This window comes from Enoplosus armatus, chromosome 21 (genome assembly GCF_043641665.1).
Source record: "Enoplosus armatus isolate fEnoArm2 chromosome 21, fEnoArm2.hap1, whole genome shotgun sequence".
Lineage (NCBI taxonomy): Eukaryota > Metazoa > Chordata > Actinopteri > Centrarchiformes > Enoplosidae > Enoplosus > Enoplosus armatus.
Genome location: NC_092200.1, coordinates 7,110,123 through 7,132,156, shown reverse-complemented (window position 1 = coordinate 7,132,156; position 22,034 = coordinate 7,110,123). Strand labels below are relative to the sequence as shown.

At 40.5% G+C, this 22,034-nt stretch overlaps 2 protein-coding genes across 2 annotated transcripts; both read right to left on the bottom strand.

Moving 5' to 3' along the window:
* Window positions 1-1,087: 1,087 nt before the first annotated feature.
* Window positions 1,088-14,081, bottom strand: mrc1a (mannose receptor, C type 1a). Its single transcript, XM_070927806.1, has 30 exons — window positions 14,012-14,081; window positions 13,520-13,921; window positions 12,686-12,859; window positions 11,998-12,153; window positions 11,802-11,915; window positions 11,459-11,599; window positions 11,183-11,365; window positions 10,187-10,344; window positions 9,981-10,097; window positions 9,775-9,890; window positions 9,314-9,462; window positions 8,464-8,663; window positions 8,258-8,373; window positions 8,085-8,163; window positions 7,852-7,990; window positions 7,697-7,735; window positions 7,096-7,259; window positions 6,894-6,958; window positions 6,627-6,727; window positions 6,395-6,534; window positions 6,085-6,193; window positions 5,764-5,936; window positions 4,280-4,385; window positions 3,875-4,107; window positions 3,606-3,771; window positions 3,358-3,510; window positions 3,153-3,269; window positions 1,975-2,133; window positions 1,860-1,895; window positions 1,088-1,777 (listed from the first exon to the last, which is right to left on the bottom strand). Exons 1-30 carry the CDS (start codon window positions 14,079-14,081, stop codon window positions 1,548-1,550), a joined length of 4,305 nt encoding a protein of 1,434 aa, XP_070783907.1. The 3' UTR covers window positions 1,088-1,547.
* Window positions 14,082-17,771: 3,690 nt separating this feature from the next.
* Window positions 17,772-20,577, bottom strand: LOC139304542 (transmembrane protein 236-like). The gene is made up of 4 exons (XM_070928477.1): window positions 20,306-20,577; window positions 19,964-20,036; window positions 19,117-19,240; window positions 17,772-18,469 (listed from the first exon to the last, which is right to left on the bottom strand). The coding sequence occupies exons 1-4, from the start codon at window positions 20,575-20,577 to the stop codon at window positions 17,772-17,774; spliced, it is 1,167 nt and encodes a 388-aa protein (XP_070784578.1).
* Between the last annotated feature and the right edge of the window lie 1,457 nt (window positions 20,578-22,034).

Genomic DNA, 22,034 nt, shown 5'->3' with positions numbered 1-22,034 from the left:
AACAGAAGATCCACAGCTTGTTTGGGGAGAATTTCTGGGCACTGGTGCTGCTGGTAAAACCCTCTTACGAGAAGTAAGATTTTGAGTAAGCTCCTGAGGATTAGCTGCGACAGTCTCGGAGGGCTGTGGTTGCCATGGAGAATGCTGCCTCATTTTCAACAATGAAGTGATGGGGGTGGCCACATTGAATGACGGATGCCTGAGTAATATTTTGAATATTATTCGGCATGAATCATTTATAATTTTAAACAAGATAGACAATATTAGAAAAAAATGATTTACAGAGGAGATTATTGATTGATTGATTTCTAATTATCTTTCCTCTATGTACAAAAAAATCAACCAAAAACCAAACATCTTTGTCCTTTGTTTACATTTTAAATCACATTTTATACATGGCTGACATTTAATAATCTGGTCATATGCCTCACTTTCATCAACAGGAGGTATCAAATAACTATTTAAAATTCAAGCTGTTTTTCCAACCAAAGCTGGTACATACATATATCAGCAGTAATGCACTTGCAGACTTGCAGGAGACACAGACATTATTCTTGTACGGTTTACAATCAAAAGTGAATGAAGCTGTAAGATAACTGGTCAACAATATATTTTCCTCGGGTCAAATTTTTAATTTGTCCAATTAGGCTATAGTTTATGACCAATTACACTGATGACATTCCCACCAGCCACAGCTGTACTTTGTGTTTAGTGCTAATTAGCTAATGTTAGCATGCTAACACTGTAAACAAAGATAGTGAACATGTTAAACATTATGCCTGCTAAACATCAGTGTTGTCAATGTGAGTTACGTTAGCATGCTGACGTTAGCATGCTGATGTAAGCATTTAGCTTGGCATAGTTAATAGTGCCAGAAGTTGCATCCATTGAACACATGTGATCATTAAAACCAGTCTCCATTTCTTTCTATTCTTCTGAAAACTGATTTACTCACTTTTTATATATGTCTCATGCATAACATGCACAGTTCACGTTAAACATTGTGGCTTCGTTTTTGGTCTTTTAGGAAAAAAATGTTGAAAAAAGAGCACAATTCTGTTTTTTTATTTCATTTCTTTTATTGGGCATCTATTTACAATGTCAGAAATAAGCTGATAAACAGCCCATGGAGAATAATAACAAGCAACCCATTTGAGAAAAATCAGAATAATTGCATTGATAAAACGTCTTCACCTGTCTTGATTTTTAACTGGTCTACAAACGTTCTTGGTTATGTTGATTGGTAAAAGTAAAAAATAATCTGTACACATTTCACAAATCACATAATCATGTTTGTTATAGATTGTTTACTTATATTATTTTGTCCCTAATGCACTTAGTGCAGTGCCAATGCTTGTATGAATTATTATATAATAATTATTCATCATTATCTTTGATCCAGTCCTCTTTAAATGGAAAAAAAAAACTACAGGTTTGGTTGAGATTGAGTTCCCAGTAAAGTGAACCACAATAAAGTTTGAAATCAAGATGAAAATCTCTGATCACATCATTTTCATAGCGCTGATTACCACTGATCTCATGTCTGTCTATGCTTGTTCATTCTGCTCTATGTTGGACACCAGACCCTTGGTGTCAACAGCAGCTCGGATTGGATTGTTGAAGTATAACTTGTTGTCAAAGGTGCTTTCTCCCAAAACAGCGGTGGGTATCCGTTTACGAAGGAGGAAGGCAGCAAGTCCAGCTAAGGCAATTACAACCAGTACTACGGCCACAGTGATGCCAGCAGACCCATGAGAAGCTTCTTTAACGTCATGGGCTAAGGAGGCAAAACACATAGAAGTATTAACAGTGACGTAACTCGTAAATGTTCAATATATATCTTAGATGAAATATCTTACCAACAGATTTTTCAGGCTTTTTTGTGGGTGTAATAACTGAAAAAAAGAGAATAAGTATTCAATGTAAGTGACTGATGGATCAATTTAAAAGTACATAACAGCTGATTAAACTTACCTTTGGGCATTTTACAGATGTAAGACCTAAATCTGCTGCAGCTGTTTGTACCCCACTGTCCACTGTCAGAATTGATGTCCACACATGTTTCTGACTTTGGCATCCCTGATTTCCAGTTGGTGTAGTCCACAACGCTGTTATCGATCCACATCCACTCACCTGAAACAAGAAAACAGCACACACACGGTAAACTTTAACCCCAGTCCGTCTCTCTTGTATTGTCATTACATTCGAGTCTCAGAGCTAAGCATCCGATTTTATTTCATAAACATCCTCAGAATAGTGTTGGTAAATCACCTTCTGGGTTTTTATTTTTAGAAAAGTTGGATGCTTAGCTCTGTGGCTTGAGTCTAATGATATTACATGAGAGACACAAACCTGAGCTAAGTGGAGTCATGCTGTGTCCCAGATCCATAATACACACTTATTATATACAGTATATACTAATAACTAACTAATGTTTATAGTACATTGTTTTTGTGGCTGTTATACAAGAAATAAACATACTTAACTGTTTTATGCTAACAAGAAATTCTACAAAACTTGCACTGTTGGACCTCAGTCAAACTGCAGCTTTATAATTTCCAAATTAAACTTAACAAAGAGTTAGTTTTCCCATGAATTTAACAGTTATTTTTCATAACTGACTGTTCACTAAGCCCCGCCCCCCTTAGTTACTGTTGCTATGTCTGTCAAGCTTTCAGTTCTCGCATAGCACATAGTTTATAATGATAACAGTAGGTGTACTATCAGATCTACTATCAATTTTGGTGGCTGAAATGGCAACTGTCGCGAGCACATTTGATCAACTGTTGCTTAGTGAAACCTAATGCTAACGCTAAATCTCAAGGAGTTTGCTGAAAACTGTCTCCAGCTTACTATTCAATGCTTCCAGCTGATCCATTTTTAAAACAAGAAGCCTGTTAAAGAGTCTTAAATAAGCACATAATGGCTACATACATGTTTGTGTATTTCAAGGTAGAGCTAGTTAGTCCTTTGTTACTATTATAGCACAGTTTTATGAATAAAAATGTAATTTAGATGTTATTTGTTCTAACATAACCCTTGGACGGTTTGGATGCTTACAATAGAAAAACATACTTGGACAAGCAACACTGTGTAGCATACTGTGTTGTATGTAAAAGGAACTGCAATACACTTCAGTAAGCCATGCTCACCTTCATTATTCTTGTAGAGGCCGATCCAGAAGGACTTGGCACCGTCCTGAAGAAGCTCCACGTTCTGTTGTATGAACAGGCCTTCCTGAGGGTCCTCGATACTCACCAGAGAGGCACCTTATGAGCACAGCCACAATAGCATACTGTCAAGATTTTATACTTGTGCAAATTATAATTCATCAGTTGAAATCCTCCATAACCATACCCATTTTCAGACATTTAACTGAGGCATGGGCCCAGTTGTCCACCACTGAGCTGAGGAAGGCATAACAATGGCCTCTGAACGGCACCCAGGTTTTTTGCTTCTTTGATTCTGGGCAGTTGCCAGGGAGTTGAGGCGGCTCAGTGGGTGCTATGTCTGAAAAAGAGACAGGAGATTGCATTGCTAACCATGCTTAGTGTTTGGTTATGTACAGTATATATGTAGGAGAACTAACAGAGGGATTGTCTGACCTGGTGATCTCTTGCAAAGGGAATAGTAGGTATCAGTACATGGACCAGTCTTCCATTTTCTGTCCACATCCATATACACACAGGCATAGTTGTTTTTAGGCTCATCTGTGCCCCATTTAGTATAAGACAGCAGCCAGTTATCGACCCACTTAAACCGCCCACCAGTCTGTGAAAAAAGGAATTAGAGGAAGTTTATACAGAGCTAAAAGACCCTTGTGAGTATTTGATCCTGTTTGAATCAGATATACAATAACAGATAGGCCTTTTACCACATTGTTGTTGAGGCCAATCCACAAAGGCTCATTGTACTTGGAAATCTGCAAGGTGATGTATGCCTGGGCTACAGGGCTCAGGATACTGGCCAAATCTGCATCGTCTGCTTGGCACTGCCTCCTCGCCTCATCCCATCTCATCTTCTGGGCCACCAGTTTGTAGGAGTCATTGCCAAGTTTGTAGAAGGCCTTTGGTAACACAGTTGTGGGAGGGACTACAATCTGAGAATCTTTGTAAACAAGAAACATAGTTGTTATTCACAGTCACAAAAAAAAATATTCAGATGAAAGAGCTCTGTAGCACCAAATTTAAAATTCATGTTGTCCCCAGTTAGCATTTACTTAATGATTGACAATTAATTCCACCTCATGACAATGTGGCCTTGCTCATATTTTACTCACCAATGTTTCTTTTACAGATGAAGCCACGTTTTGTGTGACAGTCTTCCACCTTCCAGAATCCTTTCATTTTGGAGGTGCTGCCCACCATGATCACACAGTCAAACATCTATTAAGCAGAAAAAGGTACATTAGTTCCCCTTGGGTGTACCATTTTGAGAGGTTTTCCTTACAGGTTTTCCTTCCCTTCCCCTTACTGCTATTTTTTTCATTGACATTATGCACATTCATTTTTTTAATGATTATAGGAGTCACAAGTCAAAAATAAAGAACCAAGAACCACTCAGTTTAATCTTTAGCAATGCGTTGTATTTCATAAGCTTTTCCTATCCTTTTTTTGCGGAAAATCTTAATATTAACTACTGTGGTCAAATAAATGTAATTGAGTAAAAAGTACAATATTTAGCAGAAAATGGAAATACTCAAGTTAAGAACAAGTACCTCAAAATTGTACTTAAATACAATACTTGAGTGAATGTACTTTATTACTTTCCACCACAGCAAATCATTGTGTTACAATCCTGTCTAAAGATTTTAGAAGACCTTTCTCCCTCCTTATTTCCTCTGTATTATCATAGATTGACAGGTTGGTTTCAGTTGAACATGCTGTTGCTTGTAGCAACCACTGCTGACAGAGTTCCATGGCAGCTACAGTTCAACTGACATTGTTACATCCGCCATTTTGTCTGATTTGTCATCAAGCGATACAGACAGGCGTCTTTTATTTACTTCACCCAAATGTCCTTTTTGGAGAATTCTGTGTGGGTACTTTTTTTTATTACAACTGTTTTATGATTGTTGATGTTGTTTATTTGCTAGCCAAGCTAGCCATAATACTAGCTAGCTGTTTTGAGGCTTGCTAATACATTTTAAGCCACTTAAATTACTGTTGGACTAACTGTTGTGTATTTTGCTCTTTCTACTTTTATTCTTGTGGACTCTACTAGATTACTGTGTTGCACTTCCTATGGGGACTTAATGTTGATCTTTCATTAATGGTACTTTGTTTCTTCCTGTCAAGAGAGACAGCGTAACTAACCTAGCTGGTTTGACAACTAGGTTAGTCCATACTATTCAGTTTCTTTGTTACTGAGCTAATTCATTTTCACATTACCTTTGGTCTTACTTGTTTATGGTGCGTCATCCTTTTCTGATTTGTAAGCATTATCAATGTATTTTTTGTCTTCAACCTTAATTGGAAGTGTGTTTCGCTCACTGCGTAGCTGTACATCAACACATAGTGAGTGATTCGAATCATCGACCGTCATCGGGCAGCCTGTGTGTCTGAGGTTAGGATATACAGGGTTTTTTGGTACAGGTGACAGGTTGTCTTTGTTGTTTTTGTTTTCAGGTGTCGTTCATGCATAAATTTCACACTTCTTATCAACAATGACAACCAATCAAATATCACATTGCTGAATTGATCTGTAGAAGAGAGAGAGAGAGAGTTGGACAGAAAAGGCTTTGGATATAAAAGTTGAAATAACCTCATCCATAAACGAATAGCGTCCACCGGGCACTGATATTGGATGCCCTTTAGCCCAGTTGGTGTATGAAATGCCTTTACCGTCCGTCCACACAAAGTGCATCTCCCAGTTGACGTCATTCATGCCGATCCACAAGTCGTCATTGTATCTCAGCATCTGTGTTGTTAGGAATGCTAGAAAGAAAGAAACAATTATCCTTTAACTCCTTAATATTGTAATTTATTTAAACATAACAAGCCATCACTTCATGATGAAATGTAACCTTTACAGACAACCACAAAGGGAAGAGGCTTGTGAACACTAGCAGCTCGTATCGCTCACCTTGCTCTCTCTCGTTGACGATAGAAGCCAGATTTCCTCCCTGGTTTATGCAGTATGTTCTGGCCTCCTGCCAGTTTTGGTTATCATTCCCCACAACAAATTTGTAGCACTGTGTAAACAAGATGAACAAGATTTGCACTGTGTGTTAGAATAACTAGCAATGGGATAGTATGCAACCAGTGTGAAAAAATGGGAACCAGAACAGATTTAAGTACATCTGAGAGTTTAAATCACAACCTTTGTCTTGGTCAAAGACAGTTTCAGCATTATATTGGAGTAATCTGTGTTGTATGCAGTTATTTATCATTACCTTTCCTTGGAAAGGTAGCCAATCAGGTGCACATCCTCCCTTAGGAACAGTGGTTGGGGCGATTGTTGTATTGATATAATTACTGCTTCTTTTGCAGACAGAAGGTAGCTCCATACCACAGTTAATATCATTCCAGTACCCTATATGTGCAAAGAATACGGAGAACAAATGAATAAATAATAAAAAGAAATAAATTATCATGTCTGGTTAAGTTAGGTTAGCTAATACTCACCCATGCTCTTGTATATAGTCACACAGTTTTCATCATTATTAGCAAAGTTGGGCTCATTCTGTTCCCATGCAGTGTATGTTACAGGGGTGCCATCCACCCAGCTGAAAGTGGAAAGAAGATCATGAAGAAGACGTCACTGATAAAAGAAAACTGTACAACATGTGTATTTGTGTTTTCTATCAAATTTCAGACTAGACTTTGATGGATGGCCAATGAAGAGTAGCGAGTATACCTTGTAATGTTCCTAAACAATGTAGTTTGATTTACCTAAATGATTTATCCAAATTCAGTGTCATGCCAATGTAGTACTGCGCTTGTGTGCCTTTCGCTATCTGTTGGAACATAATTGTAAGAGAGACATTATGTTTAGGTTAAATTAAAAAAAAGTTACACATAAGGTTTTCAGTACTTTTGCCACCAGTTTTCAAAACATACAACATGCTGCCATTTTGAACTCAGAATTTCTTGCCTGTTTCCAAATGAACTTCCTCTCACTCTCCCCTGTGATGACTGCGAGTTCACCAAAGCCCTTTCTGCAGGAGGCTCTAGCAGCTTCCATATCTAGGTTGTCAGTGTTGATGAAATACTGTGTGTCATTGTAAATAAGCCAGCCATCATCTGTGGTGTTGTATACTGTAAAGGGAACAAAACTGTTATCAGATGTCACACAGACGCAGTAGAGAGAGTCTACAGCCTTGCTAGCAGCTCTGTGAAGCAGTACTCACACACAGTGGTGCTTTGAGCTAAATGCTAATGTCAACAAGCTAACATGCCCACAATGACAACGCTAACATGCTGATAAAATTATACTATATACAGTATGTGCTGATATAAGGTACAATGTTTACTATGTTCACCTTCTTAGTTTAGCGTGTTAGCATGCTAACATTTGTTTATAGCACTAAACACAAAATACCTTTATCTTCCAGGAACCATAAATGTTTGTACAAAATTTGAAATAAATAAAAAGAGAATTGGTGAAACAGAAAGATTTTAGCTCAGTAAATCAAGGACATGAAATGAAGGAGAGACAGCGGCTGTTTTGTTGACAGGCCACGTCTGAAACGTACCTGGTACAGCTACGACAGGCTCAGGTTTGGGAGTCACACCTGAAAGTTAACAGCAGGTCTTAACAGCAGGGCGAAGCACTAATTTCACATCACATAAGTACTTTGGACAAATGGCTCAATGTAAACTGGAGCTCCATGATACCAGTCGGTATTACCTTTGCGTATCTGGCAGAGCCAGTTATTGTAGGCCTCACAGTGCCGATCATTCCAGTGCCGTCCGTACTGGACTTCTGCACAGTGTTCGTTGTCATTGTGGTTGTTTGGTTCCCCAAAGCCCCAGTTCTCAAAGGCGGACTAGCTCACAGTTTTTGGAAATACACATAATTAGGCCAGGGTTGAGAATGACAGCGAGTAAAGCTTTTTGAGACAACAATGAAGTGCTACATACAGGTGACCCATCACTCCAGACAAAACCTTCATTGGTACCCAGGCTGAAGCCAATCCAGGCGGGGTCAAAGGAATGAAACCTTTATGACAGCAGAAAACACCACAACTGATTACTTGAATGGTTGAGTAGCATAATATAAATTCTGACTTATACAAGTTGTCAAGCTAACATACGGAGGGTTGCTTAGGTCCTGCATACTGTGTATGCTCATCAGATCCCCGCCAATGGCCTTGCAGAAGTCCTGCGCTTCTTGCCATGTCTTCTTAAGCCCCTTTGTTTTTTTGTAAAGCTTTTTAATGAGAGGAAAAGAAAAATGTGTTGAGTTTTATGCATTTAAAATCGCTTAGATTTCACAAATTAGTTCAGCTTGTCCCCCTACTTTGTAGCAGACGTTCCTTTTGACAACAGGGGTCCAACCAGACTCACAGCTCAGGGCCGGGGTGGTGGGTGGAACTGTAGTCACCTGCACACCCTCTGCTGGTTTCTTGCAGATATACTTCTCCTTGTTGCTGCAGCTGACAACATCCCATAATCCAGCAAATATTCCAGTAGTCATGGCAACGCATCCTTGTTTTCTGTCTTTTATTAAACACACCAAAAGAAAGTGGAAAAAATATACATGAACTCTGCTCAAAGAAGTAAAGAATACGATCAATTAGTACAATCGAGGAATGTGTAAATAATTAATGTAGATGAAGACAAGATAATAAAAGAAAAGATAAACAACAATAAATGACTAAGAACCAATGTTCTGTGAGGCTGCGGAGGTGCTTTGATCTCAATGCTAACGTCAGTGACAGTGTCAAATGACAGTGTAAACATGCAGGTATAATGTTTACCATGTACACCATCTTAGTTTAGTGTGTTAGCTTGCCAACAGTAGCTGATATTCTGCAGGTATTTGGTCATAAACCAAAGCATTTGACAAATTCACCTCATTCACCTTCATTTTCACCTCACGATGAAGTTGTTACAATTCATACTAAGGGGAACATGAATGTCCAATCATTGTGTCAGTCTGGACCTAAATTGTGGACCACCTGACAGACTGATATTGCTCTCCATAGAGCCATGCCATTAGCATAGCTGAAAATAAAACATATAAACTATTAAATTAACCAAACATAGTGCCTTGTGACTCTTCCCGTCCACTCAAAATCTAATCAGACAATAAAAATTTTAAATGGTTAGGAAGCACAGATAGACAGCTAAAGAGAAGTGTGCTGTACCTGGCATGCCAGCATTGAAATGAGTGAATGTGACTTTTCTTCTCGTGGTCCACTTGAAAGTGTTTTTGTCGTCTGTGTTGGAAAGACCTGTCCAGAAATACTTCTCTGGTCTCAAACCCACCAAACTGACCAAGAGGGCATTCTCATATCTGCATGAAAACATATAAAAGCAGAAAGGTGAGCAATAAGATTACTTCGAAATAAAGCTGGAGATTTATTTATTATGCGGTTAATGAAAGTTAATAGTCTTTTTTTTAGATGCCTCAAAGCAAAATGGCTGTATTTCCCATCACAAAATAACATTAAAAACACAGACAATCTATTCCCAGTTTTAAAATGCATTCATAATGAATCCCTAAACTAATTACAGCACTCAACTCTTGTTTTAAGAGTTAAGTTAATCAAAGTGATTGAAATACGGGAATATTACACATAAACATGACATGAATAAAAAAACATACCTATCAGCCACATCCACCAGGTTAGCTCCAGCCTCTGAGCACGCCCGCTTTGCCTCATCAAAGGTTTTTGTCACAGATCCAATGTTGTAACAGTAAGAGCCAAACCTGATCGAGCCCTTGAGATGATAAAAAACACTGTGAGACTAAATCTGATAAAGGCTTTGTTGTATAATTATATAATTAATTTTTTAATGGAAATTACTCACAAGCTTGCATCCCGGGTTGGCTTCTTCTTGGGCGCCTTCAGCTGGTTTAGTGGAAGCCTTCTTCTTACAGATGTATCCATACGCTTTCTCACACATGTGGTCAGCCCACCTCCCGTTCTGTGTGGGCCACATATAGAGGATAAGAACAGCATCACTCGTAACATTTTATGTCTCTTGTTTGCATTTGGACAGTTAAGGGGCGTTACCTTTCCCCTGATGAGGACACAGTCTTCCTGGAGGTTGGTGGCATGAGATGGCTCACCAGTCTGCCACTGGGTGAAGGTAACGTGGGAGTGATCAGACCATTCAAACAGCATCTGGTTCCTCTGATCATTCAAGCCAATCCAGAGCACATCTGTCGGCACTGAGGGTTTTAAATGCACATGTGGATGTTGATGTGGTTAAAGATTACAGTTTCTCAGACATTTTGGGAAATATGCTCATTTGTTTACTTGCCCAGAGTAAGATAAGAGGATCGGTACCACTCTCATGTCTGTACGGTTTAGCTACAGCCAGTAGCCAATTAGCTTAGCACAAAGACTGGAAACAGAGTGAAACAGCTAGCCCTGTCCAAAGGTAATAAAATCCACCTACCAGAACCTCTAAAGTTCACTAATAAACACAGTATATTTAATTAGTGAATTCATTAAAGTGTAATAACTACACTTTAATGGTTAAATGGGTGGTGCAGCACTATTTCTTGGCCCCTAGCAGTGACTTCTTGGAGTCTTGTTGTCACTGTGTGGCAACCAGGAACTTACTTTACTGCGCATGACCAAAATATAATCCGACACATAACGGTTTTTGTACGGATTAAACACACCAGATATAACATGTTAATTAGTGAGCTCTAGAGGTGCTGGTAGGCAGATTTTTCATACTTTTGGAGTCAGGGTAGCTGCTTCCCCCTGTTTCCAGCCTTTATGCTAAGCTAAGCTAATTAGCTGCTCGCTGTAGCCTCATATGCACTGTACAGTTATGAGAGCAGTATCAATCTTCTCAATTAACTTGCAGCAAGAAAGCAAATAAGCATATTTCCCAAAATGTCAAATTATTTCTTTAAAATTAAAAAGTTCTTTCTACATATTTGGATCAGAGTATTTACTATTATTAAAAGGTGTCCAAAATCATTACTTTTTACGTGGATGATTGTTGTAAAGACCAACAAATCGCTGGAAAAAAATGATTTATTGCACACTTACAGTATCCAGATTGAGATATTATGAAGCTCTGCTCCTCTATATTGTGTATGCTGGCCAAATCTCCTCCCTCTTTGTGACACGCAGCCAAAGCGTCCCTCCACATCTTCTTATTCCTCTCCAGGTAGTAACAGTTACCTGCATATGGAACCCAGTGACTGGGGCAGAAGCTGGGCTGGTCTTTGCCTATGGATAGACACCAAAAGAGGTGAGAACATAGTCGGTTGTAGACTCACTCTAATAATAAGACAATAATTTGTAATCATGATATTATTTTACTTGGTGGTAGAGGCAGACTGGTAGAGTTTCCTTTGCGACAAATGTAACCAAGTTTCTTGGAGCAGGCGCTGCTCTCCCATTTTGAGGCTTTTCCAGCATTTATGGTCGCACAGGTGAGTCCGGGCTCTGATGAGGGATGACCTATTGGAAACATTGATCCATGTATTATTTGTAAAATTTAATTGATTACTCATGAGGGTTGCTCCAACTGTAAATATGTAGTCACGGGTTAATTTGATCATTCAAGAAGCTTACTGTTGGTATCCTGCAGTCACGTTAAGTGAAACCTCAACATGCAGTAATGTCCTGCTCCTGTCACAGTGTATTACATGTCTTCACTAACCTGGGCCCCAGTTTAAATATCTGAACGGGTTTCCATTGCTCCACTGCCATCCACTCTCAAAATCCAAGCTGTTCAGTCCAATCCACAGAGATGTTCCCAAAGTACTTGTCAACCCTGTGTCAACCCATACATTATAATGCAATTAATGTTCAATGACATAACATTTGGTAGTATGGGTAACTGATACAAGGCTGACCTGAAATGTATGACTGTTCATGTAGCTCTACGATGCTGAGGAGGTCGGCTCCCTGCTGCTGGCAGCTCTTTCTGGCTTGATGCCAGGTCAACACTGACTGTGAGTTCCTCTGATACTCAACCCCTGTGACCGGGTCGGTGTCCCAACCTGAGGATGCTGCATTATGGTAGAGACACAAAGCACTAAAGATTATAAAACTGAGGGAAATAATTTACTTCATGAAATAAAAGTAGTATAATATCTGCGCCCTGAATGGGTTTTAAGGACAATAAGTGTCTCAAAAACCGGGGAAAAAAAACAGGAAGTAGATTCATTTTTAAGATTGAGAAACATCTTCCACTTCCCTATCTAGGACAGTGTTGTGTTTTATTGAAAAACTATAGTAAAAGTGAACTGGTTTTCTTTTTCTGTGTCTTTCCTGCCCCAGTTTTAGAGCAGCGTCAGGGGAAAGACGGGCCGGTGAGAAGAGGAAAACAAGGACAGTGCTGTGTTGACAACTCATGAGAGGAAGTGGTAGTGTTCTGCTGTGGGAGAGGAGGGGGGGTCAGAAACCAGACCTGTCAGCACTGACCTCTTCAATGATAGCACTTAAAGAAATTACAAGACAAACAATATAATTCTGCATGGTTTTATACTCCTGATTATTATAAATGAGAAATGGTTGAAATAATGTGTTTCTCGCACTTACCTTTGGTGGGACAAAAGCCCCACTTCTCTGTTTTATCGTAATCTGTCTCTGTTGCACACCACAGGAGTCCATCTGAGCGACCCTCCTTTGTGCATTCAGCGTACCACTTCTCCATAAACTTAAATGGAAACTGACAAGTGGCTCCAAAGGCGTTGCCCCCTGTCGTGAAAATCTCTGAGGAGACACAGATTATGAATTTAAAGATAATCAAAAAGGTGTTCAGCAAAATAAAACAAGCAAAGCCTGCAAATCAGCAACCTGTTGCTAGATATACTACACGGCCAAATGTAAGTTGACACTTGATTATTACACCCAAATGGGATGTGATTGTTGGCCATATATGCTGTTGTAACAGACACGTTTTGGGAAGGCTTTCCACAAGAGTTTGGAACCTGGCTGCAGGGATTTGGTCCCACTCAGCCACCAGAGCATCAGTGAGGTCCACTGATGTTGGACAAGAAGGCCTAGCTCTCAGTTCCAGTTCATCCCAGAGGTTTTTGTTGAGGTTGAGGACCATACCTTGCTCTTTTAGTAAATTAGTGTCTGATCTGATTATATGTCTTTTTTTAATTCCTGAAAATCTAGAATAAAAGTTATTACAAGTCCAACTGAATATTAGACATCACGATGTGCTAAATCATATCACTTTTTCTTTACTTGAGAAATGAAACACCTGTCAGTCTCCAACACGGAAAGATTCAGCACAACAAACAAGCAGGACTTTCTGAAACACCCCTCCAACCTTTCTAAGAAACTGCAGCACAGTTTAGATTCAACAATAAACTATTTGGGCTTCATCTATAATAAAATCTGATACGTTCCCACAATTCCTACCTTGATACCCTTTTGAACAAAGGTCACCCCGGGTGCCAAATATCCTCCAGCGACTCCAGAGCCCTGAGCCTTTGTAGATCATTATGCTCCTTTCATTGCGGTTGCCCCAGTTTAAGTGCAGGTCCTGTTCTTTTAGGCCAAAGAGGGTCTCATTCTTGCACTCCCAATGTTGGAGGTCACTATTCTCATCACATTCAAAGAGCACCACCTTCACCCAGTCTTTTATCTCCGTGGCCCCCAGACAAAGCTTGAGGGATAGACTGAGGACACGCGATTCGGAGGCCCAACGAAACTGCTGATCTTTGGCATGAGGATTACAGGGGGCCACCGTCAGTGAGGTGGCACTCTCCACCCTTATGCACTTGTTGTGGTTCTCGTTGAAGATCAGGAAGGAGCCACTGTCTGGAGCAGAAAGAGAACAGCTTCATATGACAATTTCAAATGAATAACAGCCATGTTGAATAGACAAACAAATGTGTCAGGGGTACGTACCTATTTCAGCAGTTATGCAGAGGACCTGCAGGAGACAGAGGACCACTGCACATTTCGAACAGGGTAACATTATCCTGTGTGTAGTTTGCACTCAGTGGTGGACGAGGTTGTAGGAGAGTTTTCCTGTCATGAGAGAAGGGGTCTGGTGTGTGCTAAGGTGTGTGACATAGAGCAACAATGACACAGAGACATGGTGCTTTTACCCCCTTAATCACAGTGATGGATATCCTGTCACATGGGTAGCTAAGGTTGGTCAAACGACAGCAATTTCCATGAGCTTCCACAGAACGTTTGGCAGGGGACAGGAAGGCAGGAAGTGGGAAGCAAGCAATCTCATCTCACTATTAAACAAGAAACAAGAAAGTCACCAATGATAGCTTCAAGAAAACTCTTAGTGTCAGGGCAGAACAATAATTCTATTTTTAATACTAAGACTGGATGATGAATTTTGGGAATTAATTTATCGTAGCAGGCTTCAATATATTACCTTTATCTGAGAGTTTTGATCTATTATAAATAGCCCTTTGGTCTGTGCTAAATTTGTGCCTGGATAATGAACCCAGAGAGCAGATGTCATTCAGCAAGATTGGCTTTGAAGAAGGTGTCAGAAGATTCAGGAGAATCACATCTGATCAGGCATGTGCTAACTTCATGATTATTGCGCTAGAGTAAATGAGGATTAAATGATGCATGCAGCACTTTGCTGATGTGAGGGTTTTCATGGGACAGTAGTCCCCAGGAGGTCCGCGAGGCGTCGGGTGAGGAGTGCAGTGATGATACAGGTCAGTAGAAAGACAGGACAGGAGGAAATCCTGCTTCCTATTGGGGGAAGTGAGTGGAGATCTGACCACTTTGGCTTCATGCTGCAGGGATGCCCAGCGATGGTGCAGACAAATGTGTTGCAGACATGTACCTGTGAAATACCTGTCCTTTGCACGGACAATGCCGAATTAAACACAAATATGTAGGAGAATCTGTCGCTATAAGTTGTTCAGTATATTCCAACGAACATATGTTGACTGCAACCTTTGATGATTTATCTGGTCTCTGAGAGTGAGAGTCATGTGCTTTTACTGTCAGTGTCTTTTTTCATACTACCACTAGGAGTCAGAGATTTTCAAATCCTACATAAAGGTGCAATAAATGTCCATGACTCTGTGGTCACAAGTCTGACTTCATTTTTAAAAGCCCTACTATTGACATGATGTAAATGTTCTCCAAAAATCAATACTTGAACATGCAATTTGTGCTTTCCAGCTCACTCACACGTTTTCAAAGGGAAACATTTGGAGTTGTGTCTTATACTTTTTGATTGTGAGCGCATTCATTTTGCCTCTCAATTTTTGTCAGACTGGATTGGATTTTAAGTCATCAAAATAAAATAAGATTGAACTCTTAATTTCTTGTCTTAATTGTTTAATGTGTTAGCAAACAAATTTCTTTCTTTACACATCCAGCAGATACGGAGCAACATTAGCATTCATTTGAAGGCGTGTTCCTGGACACCTCATCAATGTAAATCCAATATTCTCTCTCCTTTTAGCTCTGTTTGGGTTTCCACCAAGTCCTAAAGGAAATATCCGACTCTTTAGCTGCTAAATGCTTTATGTTCACCAGCTAGTCACAAACTTTGTCTTTCTGCCATTTGGTGCTGGGAAGCTGGCGTAAAAGGTATTTTTCACTGCCTGTTACTGACTGGAAACTGGGTTGATGAAAGTGGGCCAAAAAACCAAAACAATGATCCAAAATAGACTAAAAGGGTTAGTAAAACTGAAGGGAACTGCAGAATGTAGTGATAATTATCTGTGGGTTCGTCCCTATGAGCGAAACCTTTCGCTTTACACATAGTAATTTCATCCATTGTTAATATAAAAAATGCTGATTAGTGCAGCTATAAAATAAACACCAAAGATTGTAGAACACCAGCAGAGTAGATGAGGTGCAGCATGTACAGAAGTTCATGCCATTTTGTCCCACCCTGAAAATTATAATCGTTGAATTGCATCAGATTGGACGTGTGTACAAGACATTGTGTCTTCTAGCTGTCATTGCTCTTGTGCTCTGGACCATGTAGGATTTCAGGAAGGGATGTGATGAGAATGTTTTGCAGAATAATGACAGGAAACCTGTTCTCTTGGGGAGTGATTGGGAAGAAATGGCATAAATTCCAGTGTGGAAGGTTTGAGTGGAGGTCAGAAACATAAACTACGTATTTTCAGTTCATGTACATGTTTTCAGCACATTCTGCACACATGATAAATCACACAAGTGAAACGTAAAACATATATTTGAATGGTTTTCTTTATTAATCTTACCAAAATATATGTATCAATGATACAAACTCACACTTTGTTTCTTTTGTGAATATAACTTAGCAAAGAAAAACCTAATATAAACAACATGGATTTATGCTTTTACATATTCACTGCACTTTATGATGGTAGAAAAAAATCTGCCTAAAAATCTCAAGTGACATTACAGGTACATTCCCAAAGTGCCATGCTTGGTGAGGGTGAGGGGGTTTTGAGGGGTAGAAAAAGTTTTGAACATAAAGGTAAATAATACATAACACAACAGTCATTTGACACATAATGTCGTCTATGGGAAAACATTGCCTAAGAGCTCCCTTTTGGCCTGTGAAAAGTACCATCATGCATTTTAACAAAATATCTTTGGTTGCACCAGCTTTTCTTAAATCCATTACTAAGTTTGTGCCTAAAGTTCTTAGCTAGTTAGTGATGTACTAAACGAGATTGGACCGTTAGAACTGAAGAAATGTTTTCGCTAGAAAGGACTTTAGTGATCAGTGCAAATCAGCTGCTTAGAAAAATCTGTAGCACCAGTTTATCAAAAGCAACAAGCCACTGTTGCATCACAATCTGAACCATAACTGTCAAAAATAACGGTTTTAGGGGAGCAAACAATATATTTAAGAGCCAATCTTTTGTTAATGTCAGAATTACTTATTTTATTTTATTTATAGATGCATGGATGGAGAAATGTGTGTTACAGTTAATAGTATTCATGCATTTCATAGTGAGTGGGAAATATGTGATTACACTAACCTAACTGACACTATTTGGTTATTTAGTCTGATGTTATTAGCTCAACGTTTGGAATTTGAGGTATATGGTGTTATTTGTAATTTAAAATCTTACCAGTCAAACGTGTCAACCATATTAACTTACTCTCACTGTAAACGCATCATGTAGCCTTCTAACAAGCTAGTCTCGCATAGCCAGATCTCCACACTTCATCTACACGTTTTAGCGCTGGAGAAAGGTCTGGCTGAGCCCTTAATCATTTTGGTGTAGGGGAAAAAACACTCTGGTTTATTTGTATTTCTTTAAATCAATCACAATCATCTTGGGCGGCGCTAAGCCCAGGAGGCAGCGACATTGCTCTTGCACAACAGTAACATGCAGATAGCGGAAGGGGTGAAATAGTCGCCCAATGGCAGACTTATCCCAACAGCCTACATCTGGTGAGTCTATTAGCAAGCTGTATGTAACAGTTACACCCTTGGCAGTTACTGTGTAAATATTTAGTAACAAATCTCTATGTAAAAACTCAATTGTGTGATGCAGCCTGTTTTAATTTAGTGAATCTCCACGTAGTAAACATTCATATTGTAACTAGGCTAAATTTGAACTTAAGAAGAGCTGGTGCAACCGCCACCTGGATCCTGTCATCCTACAGTTCCTGATTGTGCCAACCTATTGATGCTACTATGTTTTAATGTTTGCTTTGAGTGTCTGTCTCAAAAGAACATCCTCTCTGTGTTGAAGACCCTCAGCTTAGTCATGAAGTTGAAATAGACAAAGGCCAGGCAGACCAACAGGTTCTTCATCAGATAGAGGATGGGCGTGACAAAGCCAAAGAAGGCAATGAGGCCAACACGCACAAAGAAGAAGGGTAAGTCCTGCACAGCCACTCCTAGTGAGGAAAGCAGGGGGCTGTGGGGCATGACCACCACACGCAGGCAAGACAGGTAGCTGAAGATATAGATGGGGAACACCCAGCCTGAGTAGTAGACCAGGGGATGTCCTGCCACCCTCACCATCTCCACTGTATCCATCCAGAACATAAAACTGTCCACAAACACGTCCGCTCGGGCGTCGCTGGCACACAGGAATCTCAGAGGACCTGCGTAGGCGTACGGAGGTATGCGGTACGCTGTGGTGCTCGCTGATCGTGAGCTCAATCCAGAGATACTAAATGGTCTCCCAGGATTACCTGGTATCCCCGGGACTGTCCCGTTGGTCTCTGGTCGAGCCCCTGCTCCGTTCTGGTTCCTGTCATTGAGCTGGTTTGCTCCCGGTGGCATAGGAGTTGGCACAGCTTGCCCGGGCACAGCTGGCCCCGGCACAGCTGGAGAGACAGGTGTGACTGGTGTTACCTGTTCCACATGTGTGAGGACAGTGGAGGGGATGTCAGCATCTCTCTCATTGTCATTAGCTGGGGAGAGAAAAGAACAGATGTTCATAACAGCAGTGCAGTCAAACAAGATTCTACACGTCAAAGCAAATCTGAAATTACACAAACATGACAAGAATCATTATGTTCAGCATGATTTTATTCTGAATATTGTTTGGCCAAAGTTGTGATATCAGCATAATGGAGATACAACCACCACCAGATCTTATATGCTGATAAAAATACAACCATTAATCTGCTGTTGGAGCCAAAACTTCATGAGACAGCTGATGTTAAAAATTCTCATAAGAATTGGCTTTTTTTTCCCGAGGAATACCACATAAACAGCAAAATACCCGAACCACCTCAATGCCTCCCCTTTAGAAAAACAAATGCTGATGTTTTGTCAATTCAGCACAGTGTTACAAGAAATTGATAAGAAATGTCTTGCTCATTTCCTCAGCCGCACCATTATTTTTCAACTGCGGGCACAAAGCCAAAGAATAAAAAGTTCAAATTGGGTCCCTAAATTGTTCTGGATGAATCATATAAAGAACTGTATTTGTTGCCTCCGAGCTCCTGCAATGTAAAGCCCGGCTGGTATCACTATAGAAGTTGGCAGAGGAAAGTTCAGGATCTAAAGCACTCAGTGAGTGATTTGTGTAATGTGTTCACAGAGCTGCGCTCACCCTGGCCGGTCAGTCGGCAGTGGCGCATCCTCTCCACAACGTCAATACAGATGAGAGAGAAGAGGACCAGTGATACGGGGAGCTCCGTGAATGTGTCATGTTTCATGTTGTTATTTATCTGAACCTAAGAAAACAGCCAGAAAAGTGAGTTGAACATACGTTTAATGTAAATAGTCACTTCCAATTAATATAGAATCCATCAATTTACATTTACGTCTACATTTCTGACCTCCTCTATTACTGGGTTTGTAGGCTAAATCATTTGCAGCTCTGGTATTTTCCTGAGTCAGGACTTCATACCAACAGGACACAGAACAAAGCAGATAAGTTGGTCATCTTAGCAGAATTTATGGCTCTCATGTAAAAGACACCAGATAAGCAAGGGCCAAAAGGTCAGCTTGGGCTCTAGAAAGGGCCACATAAAACAGCAAATAGGACCTGGGCTGCAGCCAGCGAGGAAGTGAAAATGTGCCTCATGGACAGATGATTTGACAAGGGCAGCTTGGACAGGAAGAGGAACCAAGCTGCTTATCAGTAGCTCCTTATCCATAAAGCTGGATGTTCCTCCCCTGAGAACCAAAAGGTTCCTCACAAATCATCACCTTTATTCCACTCAGAGGCCTCTGGATAACAAAATTTGATTTCATGGTCCCAAATTTAAAGTTATTAGTATTTAACTTCAAAGCAACTTCTTTCAATGATAAACAGAATCATCCAAAATAACTACAAAAGTTCTACAATTATTGACTGACTCAAACATGGCAACATAAGGGTCAAAGTTCATGATCAGAGTACAGATAAATTGATGTAATAAAACAAAGGGCAAATAATCCACAACATGTTGTACCTCAGAGCTGGCGATGAGAAAGGCAAAGCAGGGTAATGTGGACAGGATCACATATACGAGGGCCACAGGCCTCCTGATACAAAGACAAAGGAAAGGAGAGACAAAAAAAGTAAGGAAGGAAGACAAAAGGCAGTTGCAGGACTTGCTAACTCATGGTATTCACCAGCCAAGTGCAGTCCAAACCAGCTACAGGCCTGTTCAGACTCAAACCAGCTGGTCAGGTCTCAGTCAGCGGTGCACTGGGATCCCAGCTGCTGGCCATACACAGCTAAGAGCAGTGCTGGACCTCCATTTCTGGCTCCCCAGGCCCCTGACGTCAGGACAAAGGCAGGAGAAACTCACCACTTCTTCCTCCCAATGAGAAACTTCTTCTTCACGAAAACCATATATTTCAGGGGTACCCAGACCAGCAGGGCGGTGGAGGTGACATAGGCAATGGAGGAGGCCACGATCAACCAGTAGGCTGTGCTGCCGTCGCCGGGCGGCTGCGCCGAGGTTTTGACCTTGGCTACGATGACGGCGAACCTCTGCATGACGATGAAGAGTGGCACGCACAGGCCTGCAAACTGCAGCACCTCGCACACGGCAAACTTCAGCGTCCTCCCCGAGCCCATGCTGTGGCAGCTCAAAAAAAGAAAAAGAAGGGAGGGAGACGGGGGCTGTTGTCGCAGTGAGGCGACCCCTGTCCCTCTGAGGGCTGGTCAGGCCTCGGACTAACGCATTGTCTGCCTCCACTAGCATTTTCCACACACCACAGCCCTGGCTCTCTGCTCACCCAACTGCTTACACTGCACTAGGCATTGTGTACCTTGGTGTGACGGTGATGTGACTGGCCCTTTACTCTCTTTATACATACAGCATACAAACAAAGGTTGTCTAACTCTGCACCCTGAAGGATATGTATGTTCTGCAGGCATCTCAGTGGGGTTATTTAGCCTTGAAAATGGTACTTCAATTGATGCTTTTGAAGCTAAAATCCTATCTTATCAATCTGCTACACATAATAGATGACGTACATTATTCTGAGCATCTAAACTACATGTAGCTTTGCATTAGTTATACCCTATGTTTTCCCTGAACGTTCTCCAAAACCAGCAAATACAAGTGGACTTGATAAAAAGCAACATCCAAGGGCTACTGGCTGTAAACTGAAGACACATGAAGCCACAGAAAACCTAAAAGGCACTTGTGGCTCGACTCATATTTACACATCGCCATCTAGTGGCAAAATGGGATGACTGTAAAATATCAGAAGCTAATACTAGAAACATATCAGTGGTTTAAAAACATTGCTTCAGCATATCAGTTCTCAGCAAATTCAAATTGTTTAAGACTTAGTAGTGTCTAAGTTTTTTCCTGAAAAAGCCAGCTACACTCTCTCAGTCGATCAAACCAAAAGCACGAGCTGAAATGAATTAATGTCGCTCCTCTCTTAAGTCCAAATATCATTCACGCACAGTATATTTCATACCATGACCATGTGTGTTGATGCAATCTCAAGCTAATAATGAAGTGGAAATTTGCTATTGAGAAACCTGAAACAGCTGGACATTGTGCTTTTGCTGACCTCAGACACCTGAACACCTGATCAAGTAACTGGATCGGGATTAGGTAGACTGCACTATATTTGGTGATGTCTTTAGTTTACACACATTTCTACTGAGCGTCATTAGAAGAGCTAATTTTAGACTCTGCATTGATGCAGTTTCTCAGGCAGTGCCTCCATGAGAGCCAGACCAGCACAGATTAATACCTGTAGATATGTTCAGCACTTATACTCAAGTACTGTACTTAAGGACAACTTTGAAGTACTTATACTTGAGCATTTCCCGTCAGGCAGGTGAGTATGAGGCAGCAGATAGTCAAGGAAGATAAGGACAGTTCAATGATTTCATGACTGGTTGAAATTACAAATGAGCTTACAGGCAGACACAAGTAGGTTGACTGGCAGGAAGGTGGGTACAAGTGTCTTAAAAGCAAAGAAAGATGAAAACGAAGAAACTACAACAATCTGACAACTGACTGGGGAAACGGAAATAAGGTGCAGGTAGGCAGATGGGCGGGGAGGCTC